The sequence below is a fragment of the Octopus sinensis genome, linkage group LG6 (assembly GCF_006345805.1).
Source record: "Octopus sinensis linkage group LG6, ASM634580v1, whole genome shotgun sequence".
NCBI lineage: Eukaryota > Metazoa > Mollusca > Cephalopoda > Octopoda > Octopodidae > Octopus > Octopus sinensis.
Window position 1 is genome coordinate 119850143 of NC_043002.1, and position 9961 is coordinate 119860103.

General features: G+C 34.7%; 1 protein-coding gene across 1 annotated transcript; it reads right to left on the bottom strand.

Annotated features, from left to right (window-relative positions):
• Window positions 1-2317: 2317 nt before the first annotated feature.
• Window positions 2318-2770, bottom strand: LOC115213345. Its single transcript, XM_029782280.1, has one exon. It carries the CDS (start codon window positions 2768-2770, stop codon window positions 2318-2320), a length of 453 nt encoding a protein of 150 aa, XP_029638140.1.
• Between the last annotated feature and the right edge of the window lie 7191 nt (window positions 2771-9961).

Sequence of the window (9961 nt, forward strand, 5' to 3'; positions counted from 1 at the left end):
TGGCCTCGCATTAATCTATATTATTTTATCCTGTCCAAACTGTTGTCACATCTTTCTATCCAAAGTGAAGTTTGGCTCTTTTCAGCTGTTGGTACGTCTCAGGATGTATAAATGTCGAACTTAATTATCAATACTACTGACAAAGAAATAGAATTTAGAAAAACAAAATCAAACAAAACTAAACGACATGAGTAACATATTGCCTGATATGCGTTGTTTTTCTCTTGTCAATTTATTTTCTACTTTTCTGACGCTTTCTATCAATCAAACGAGCAGTGGCAAATGTTGGATCAATACAAAGAAGATTTGAAGGGATAATGTTTCTCATCAAGGTCCAATGTTTACTTTACTGTGAATATTTGGATGTGATTTTAAACACTCAGGACTATAATCCCAACATTTGTGCAGGTATAAATTTGACATCAAGAAGTCAGTTTTTTTATTAGCAAGCAAGAAATTTATTGCCAATAATTCAGAAAGGAGAAAACAAAATACTTCTTTCCCAAGTAGAAGCTATCCTGAGTATGATGGACAGCTTCTAGATGATGGAGAACAAATAATTAAATCATGTAACTCTTGATGTTATAAATTTAATTTAGCTAAACATAAAAATGAAGGAAAATAGTTGTTTGAATTGGCCAATGTATATTACAGGTATTAATTTTACTGATTCCGAAGGAAGCAAAATCAACGTCGTCTGGCAGGATTTGAATGCGAAACATTGAGAGATGGAACGAATAAATGTAAAGCATTTGGTTCACAGATCCATTCTTTCTACCAATATACTACAGTGTGCGCATGCCATAAGGAACTTTGTTTCGAAAAGTCGTCAGAACCAGCATCTCTAGGCGAAATAGAATAGTTCATTGTCTCAAATTCATAACTATTTTATCGTAACAAAATTCAGGAGGTGAAAAACAATCTCATTCCCATCTGAATTTCTGCTACGTCACGATCCTCGTATTTACGTATAATGATAATATATGGGTCTTCTCTACTGAAATGGGATTCGAACTCATTAATATAGACAAAAATTTCATAAAATCTTACTCCAGTCCTCTATATACGTTCCAACACTTCTTGTTTTGAATTCCTATCAAGTTAAAGGTCAACGTTGCCTTTTATCCATGCAGGCTCGATAAGATAATGTACCTCTACTGTGGACTGACTCAGTTGATACTTGTGGCCCTGCATCTGTTTTAGAAGAAAAAAAATTCTGTTAAATAATAGGTTGCTCGTATATCATTTTATCTTTAAAACAAAACTTATATATAGTGTATTACAGCGTATGCCTTGAAATGTTCCCAATAGTTTTATGTTTCAATTGTATATTTGTTTGTACTTGAAACTGCATATCTTTCTATTATTACTATTTTTGCACTGTAAAAAATATTCGTCTATGTCAGTACATGGAAACGAGAGGAAATGTACATTTCAGGTGAAAGCCTTCATCAAAATACTTCTGTTCCTAACATATACATCTATCATCGATTATTTCGGATTTTAGCGCTGATATTTATTAATAACTAGCAGGAATACCCGGCGTTACTCGGGTATTAAATACATGGCAATGGTCTTAATATGTTCGACCATTTTTTTCGTTATAGATCTCTTTGAATATTTGTTGCGTTAAGTTGCAAACACTGACTTTGAGGAAGAAGTGATTTTCCCATAGACTATAAAAAAAAGTAGTAACAACAGGGTAAAAAAGCCTTGGGGAAACCACAAGAGCATCGCAGGGGGTGCAACAACTGAATGTAAAGTGGCTCTGAAAAAGGCCGTGATATCGTTCTCACAATAGTCCTAAAAAGGATTATTAACCGTTCACAGGTATAAACGTCCTTTTACGTTCACAGGAAAAGCAATTGGTGCAGTGATGCCAAAACACAAGCCATCTACAAGGAGATTGAGAATCTGTAATGGCCGGAATAAAAAAAATTACTTAAGAAAAACAGATAATTTTGAAAGAATGGCAACAATAGTACTCACACACCATAAACCGGTTCGGCAAGGAAGCTGCAGCATGTTGGACAGCGTACAGAACCTCACGTTTTTCGTTTTGGCTTTCGGGGCGAACACAAAAAGGATTTTGCATCCGACTCTTGAGCATCCGACGTGCGAGAAGCATGGTTGGTTTAAATGTAGGCCTGTTGCTGTTGGTGTTTGGCCTTGGAACTTGTTGATGGACATGATAAAGCAGAGTTGAAGAGGGAATTGAAGTCAACGGAAGGGACAGGGGCACAGACTATCTGATGGAGTAAGAGGTATCATGGGTACAAAGACGTCTCCGGTGCCGCAACCCATAAGAATTGTTGCTTCAATAACATGAGGCAGCACATTTTTTTAACACTAAATGCGTTCCGTTGCACAGAACTGGTGACTCCAGGTTCTTCAGCAGCATTATTGGAGCTCCAATTTTTAGGTGAAGCTGATGAGGCGATAGTCCGGAGGAGTCAAAGGAATTGAAGAATTCTCTGGGAAAATTAACAGCCTCTTCTTGGTCCACAACAGTGTCCACAGACTTGTAGGTGTAAAGGTTTCCAGGAAGGCTTCGCAGTAGGTCTTTATTGAGTTTCGCAACAAATGTATTTTTGGGAACTAATATGGCTCTTTCGCACAGCCAATTCAGGTTTTGGTAGTTTATGTGCTGATCGTCCACAGTGTCCACAGGTGTGTCTACGTGTGAGACAGCCATCTCTTCAGCTGCAACAGGGAGAGGTTGCTTGGAAAAGTCACCCGAAAAGTTGTCACCGAAAAGCTGGGACCTCATGTTCTTTCAAAAATGAGGGATTAAAGGGCAAAAAACCGATTTGCTACTCATTTTTTCGCAATTTCTGGTCATACGTGGATGAATTCTGTGCAAATCGGTCTCCTAACGTTATCCTTAGAATGAGTACATAGTGTGTAAAGTTTGGACACAATCCACCGAAGCAGTGAGAAGTATTTGAAGATTTAAAGGGGAAAGAGTGTATAAAAATCGATTTCTTCACAGTTTTCGCGTTTTTTGTCGCACAGGGATGCCTTTGGACATATAACAGATACTTGATAGAACCGCCGTTACATGGTGTTGTTTTTAGCCGTAAAAACCAAGGAAATCCGACTTTCGAGTAAAAAGTTTTCTACCGTGTAACTTAGCAAAAATGCGAAAAATCGATATTTTCAAAGTTTTTCGCAATTTTCTTGGAAATCAGAGGCCTCAAGGAAGTACCAAAATATTTGTCTGAAGTGTCGCAACATGACGGTTCTTTTAACATCAAAATTATAAAAATCGGACGTCCCTGTAAAAACTTTTCTTGCATGCAACTTTTGCTTTTTTATTGCAACAAGTGTAGGGTTACTTCAGTTTCATCAATTTTTCTCCTAGAAGGGTGTATATCTAGGCATCGCTAATGCGGCAGTGACCTTCCTGGGTAAATTTGCCATTTACTAAAAAGAAATTCATCAAAATCGGATGAAATATGTGGAAATGCATAAAAAGCACACACATACGCACGCACAGACATTTTGAATTTTATAGATATAGATATCATTGTTTTTCATATTGAACTTTGTTTAATTGTTTTGACTATCACTATACGAAAATAAAAAAAACAACTTTCGAACATAAGCTAAAAGTAGTTGCCGAATAACTCTCCAATCGCTCCCTGACAACCGAAAAGTACAGGTATAGGGATAAATTCTATAATCTGATCCTAAATGCACAGTCTAGAAAAAGAATGTCATTGGGATTGTCGCGGCTTCAATGCCTTTTTGTGATAGACGATATTCTTATAAATTCTATTGTTTAACACTAACCTGAGGTTAAACAAGAACAAAAATGTCGTTTTTATAGTTTCTATTATCACAGTTGTTGCTTTTATTACTCTACTTAGTATTTTCTTTTCACCATTCTCTTAAAACCATTCTCGGTATTATTGATGGTGTTGAATAAAGTCCTTGTCATTTATTTGGTATATGTAATGAAGCAAATTAAAGTATTCGTTAAAAATTCAAAAGTAAAACAACAGCGGAACATGGTCAACTATCACACTGACCTATAAACTGGTAATTTATTAGAAAAATAACTTCAAACTATTTCCTTTAAAATGCAAACCACTCTCTGACAACCCTAATATAAGTTGTACGTGTAGGTGCATAATTGGATGGGATCTTTCTGGAAGAAATATCGGTGTTAATAAAAGTATCAGTCAGAGATTAAGCCAGTTATTGAACAGGTAAAAATATGCATGACAAACGTTCACACCGAACATCTCCTTTATAATTTCTTGTAAGGCATTTAATTTGATAATAGATATCTTGTTAAGCCATACAAATGTTTACGCATATGATGAGCATTAGAACATAGAATCCAATCGTTTCCTGGAGGTGTAAAAAACCTAGTTCTCATTCGTGTGACATTTCATGGATTTTGCAATATAGACTATCCTACATAGGACACAGTAGGCATTATACTCTACGATTAAGTGGATGTTTTAATGGATAGACTACAATAGAATCCAGAACTACGATGACAAAATAGCGACCCTTTAAGATAGAAATAAGAGGTCACCAATGACTATGAATGTTTACTATTTAATGAAATAAACCAGTCTCTATCCTCTATAGAATATATTTCCTGGTTTGCAGCGAAACTGGCTATTGTTACTGTTTTTCTTCTTGTTCTTATTTATTTTCTAGAGAGAAAGAGAAAAATATGACATTAATTAGCAAGAAAATTTATCAGCTAATGATGTGAACTCATCTTTGCTCTCCTAGCTAGACCGATATCCTAATGCAAAGCTATCTCACAGAATTAATTAATTTGTCTATTATTTTGTATCGATCTGCGTTTCAATGCAATATTGTGTTCATTAACGAAGTACAGTTTATTCAGGCAGACTTCCTTAATTTTTCCCGAGTGCAGACAGATCATTTTTGTCTATTTCTCAGTGTACTACTTTAAAATACACACACACACTCGTTTTCCAATATTCTTATAAATTTATTTTCTCTTATAAAAAGAATTTCATTTATTATTTCCACCGCACTCTCTTTTTAATGTAAAAAAAACACAGGAAAAATAAAAACAATTAACTTCGAAAAAATAGAATTTCTAAAACAAAAGAAAAAATAAGGTTATAATAAACTTGCATTTTGTCCAAGTTTTCTAAATTTTTGCAGAATTTTATTCTCAATCGAAACTTAGATATTGATATTAGTTCTTTAGCAAACAAGGAATGTTATTGGGTTGGTGCATAATTATTGCGGCTTTTTTTTCAACAAATTTTAATTAAAAAAACATCATGTAACAAAAACATCTATAAATGATTATTCCGGAGTATATTCACCATTTACTTCAATTACTGCTTCCCATTTGCTTGGCAGACGGTCAGACCGTCATTTAAAGATGTTTTTGTTAAATATTGTTATTGTTTTTGTTGAATAAAATTTGTTGGAAAAGTCGCAATAATGATGCACGAACTTAATAGAATTGTAATAAAATCTAAAGCGCTTATATAATGCAAATATACACATGTATATGTAGCTTTATAGAAGCCATAACGGCAAACTGACATTGGGGTGTTGTTTCAATCTTACGCTAATCAATTTTACCATTAAAAAATCCTCTTCTGGATATCTCATTCTGTGCAATACCAATTGCTTCAAGAGAAAATAAGAATGTTATAGAATGATCCATTGATAATTTTATAATTCTCTATGTAATCTATGTAATCTATGTAGAGTTTTCTACGGAAATATTAATTTGTTGGTTCATTTAAACCCCTCTCACACTTCAAATTTAGTTTTCCTTCCCAGAAAGCATACGAAAATCAATGTCTTCGTGAGAGAGTTTTCATTTTATACGCAAATCCTGTAGTACGTTCTACCATAATGAACTCTGTGAGATAAACTCTTAATGGAAAGAGTAGAAACTATGTCTCACAAGGGCGTCGATTTAGCGACTACATTTCAGGAGGATCGTAAGTTATAAAGTATCTAACTGTATCGAATTTAGATGAAAGCTAAATTAGTCGATGCACTCCTTATGTCACTCATATGTACGGACGAGAGTTTCATATATCTATTTTAGATCAAGGTTAGAATATCATACCTAATTCATAAGATCTGTACCTTGTATATATTTCCAGTCATAATGGTGACGAGTTCCACCATTCCAATGTGTTACGCTGGAACAATGGTAAAGATTGATTGAAATGAAAGCATTGGTAGACTTTTTACCCTACAAATAAAGATGATTTATCAACCAATGCGGAGTTAAACATTCATTTTTACTGTTCCATAGCAATGTATGTATATATATATATATGTGTGTGTGTGTGTGTGTGTGAGTGTGTGTGTGTGTGTTCGGAAGTAATGTATATGTGTGTGTATACACACACACACACGTAAACACAAGCAAACATACATATGTATACACACACACATATATATATATATATATATATATATATATATATATATATATACATATATACATACAAACATTATGAATATCTATTTGTGTGTATAGATATGTGTGTGTATGTTAGCATGTATGTATCTGTGTGCCTACGCACATATATACGTATGTTTAGGTTTAGGTATGGAAACGTAAGCATGAAAAAAGAGTACTGAGTGTATTTACTAGAGTTTATTTATTTGCGCAGAATTGATAATTAGCTAATTAACTCATTAGCTACCTGGAGATAATCATCGGAATGTACAAATAATTATATTTATATATATATATAAATATGTATGTGTGTGTGTGTGTGTGTGTGTTTGTGTGTGTGTATTCTACAAGGACAAACGAAAAACAGATAGTGGATATTTCAGAGATATGTTTAAACCCGAATGTTTCCGTCCTAATCATAAATAAGTAATAATTAACTCGATCATTAACCACATGTTCAGATGACATAATGAAATATAGCCTTCTCGAATTTTTCCTCTCATTAAATGTACATGAATCATGCCCCAACGAACATTAGATAAAAGTATGAAGAAAGGATAAGAACATAATTAATTAAAAATAAATTAATTAATGGGCAACAAATCAAATATAAAAAAAAGGTTTAAGCAAGGTGTCAAACATAAGAGCAGATTATTGGGAAAATATATATTGAGATGAACCTGACGATAAAAGGAGAAACGATTAAGGTTAAGGAGATAAAATGGGTATAAAATAAATGTACTAAGAAGAGTGTAAAGTAAACATGGAATAAAATAAGATGATGTTATATACATATATATATATTAGAGAATTTCCTTTGTAGTTTGATCGTTGATGATCTATTTCTAGCATACGGCCGACTACCTAGCAGTTTTGCCCTGCCAATATACACATATATCAGAATTTTCTCTGACTTCTCAGATCTTTTGTATGCTAGACTACTGGTTTTAAATTGATATTAAAATAAAAATTTATTTTTTCTCCCTCATTATTTATATATATATATATAATATATATATATATATATATATATATATATACATGAATGAGAAGGTCAAAAGGATAAGGAAAAAGGAAAAGATGATACGGTTGCCTAAATACAAGGTGTATAGACAACAAATCTGAAGGCGAACGGCTTAGTGGGTAGGGGTATAAACTCCCGACCGTAAAATTGCGAGTTCGATTCCAGGCGGCACGTTCTGTCCTTGAGCAAGACACTTTATTTCATGTTGTTCCATTCCACTTTGCTGGCAAAAATGAATTGTACCTGTATTTCAAAGAGCCAGCTTTGTCTCACTGTGTCATGCTGAATCTCCCCGAGAACTAAGATAAGGGTACACGTGTCTGTGGAGTGCTCAGCCATTTGTACGTTAATTTCACGAGCAGGCTGTTCCGTTGATCGGATCTACCGAAACCTTCGTCGTGGTAAGCGACGAAATGCCAGTCATTTTCAGTCATATAAATAACAAATGAATAAATATTTTTTTTTAAAAAGAATACACAAATAAGAAAATATACGTAAGTTGGCATGGCGAGTGACAATGACATACTTATCCGTGCCTCCGTTCATCCATCCATCCATCCATCCATCCATCCATCCATCCATCCATCCATCCATCATCCATCCATCCATCCATCCATCCATCCATTCTGCCATCCATCCAGCCATCCATGCATACCTACATATATCCATACACCCATACAAGCATGGTGGTAGGAATTTCGAGCAATGCCATTGTTTGATTGTCTGCTTAATGTAGCACAGAAAAGGTTTTTCAGCCCTGCTAGGGACTGACTCTTTTGTACAGCTGCTGCTTGTACCAGGTGTTCAGAGATCTTATCATCCACGCTGGTAGCTGCATTCATTCCATCATGGATTGCTTCATTTTGTAGCTGGTTTTATTTTGGCTACGGCCAGCGATAGCATACAACATATAATAGAGATGTTAAAATTGAAACAATTCAAGCGAGCCTTGTGTATTGCCAATCCAACATTCTAAACAACGTATACATTCGTTCCAAAAGAATTACTTTAAATCAGTCGATGCACAAAGTCACAGCTGTTACATCAGAGTTTTCGTTCTCCTAGACGAATATTTATACAAAGACAAGGGCCCTCTCACTTCCAGTTATTGGATGGGCATTGTGTTCCTCCACACTATGTCAGGAATTTACTTACCGTTCTCCAGTGAGTAAACTAAACCTTGCCAAACAGAGGTTGTATGGATGTCGGTGGAAGAGGTTGTACTGGGTTATATGTTGCCATTACAATTGTACTACTCTACCTTGGATATAGTTGTTGCTTATTTTGATTATAATCACCCCATTTGATTTATATGGATAATACCATACAAAAATTCTGGTGCCTTTAACTTAAGTACCATATTCATCTGAATCTAAATTTTGCTGAACTTATATATATATATATATATATACGTATATACGTATATGCATATAATCATATAGAAAGAACTTGTTGAATCGCATACATGCATATATACCTATTCATACATACACACACATACACACACGTATGTACTCATATATATGCATATTTAAATACGTCATCCATACATAATAATCTGAAGACAAAATCCATAAAATGCAGTTGTTCATTAAGTTCCGCGAACACAATTTAATTTCGTATAGATTTATCTGTACATTTTTATATTTAATTATTTTGAAAAACTTGAATAAGCGTATTGAAATACATTGCGAAGTAATATGATTACAAATATACTATTTAATAAGAAATCCGATGTCATAGGTGAAGTTTTGTTCTGGTCGAAGGTTACAAAAGCTGGATAATAGTAACAAGATCGATAACAAGAAAGGGAAGGGGAACAGCAATTGTTATTCGGAAATTAATAAATTCTAAAGTTTTTGTTAATCAGAGATAGGATTAAGTTTAGACATTTATCCGGTGACTAATTACCTAGAGAGCATTTTTATAAGTGCAAATACACTTTCTAATGAATAATAATGTTTCAATATGCAGAACCGCTTGGTTCTGTGAGTTTGTATCTCTTTACTCTTTTACTCTTTTACTCTTTTACTTGTTTCAGTCATTTGACTGCGGCCATGCTGGAGCGCCGCCTTTAGTCGAGCAAATCGACCCCGGGACTTATTCTTTGTAAGCCCAGTACTTATTCTATCGGTCTCTTTTGCCGAACCGCTAAGTGACGGGGACGTAAAGACACCAGCATCGATTGTCAAGCAATGCTCAGGGGACAAACAGAGACACACAAACATATACACACACACTTATATATATATACATATATACGACAGGCTTCTTTCAGTTTCCGTCTATCAAATCCACTCACAAGGCTTTGGTCGGCCCGGGGCTATAGCAGAAGACACTTGCCCAACATCCCACGCAGTGGGACTGAACCCGGAACCATGTGGTTGGTTAGCAAGCTACTTACCACACAGCCACTCCTGCGCCTATGCTTGTTATTCGTTTTTAAATGGGGATGAATGCTTATTAGCCTTTGCAATTAATACTGCTTCTGTCACTAATAATTG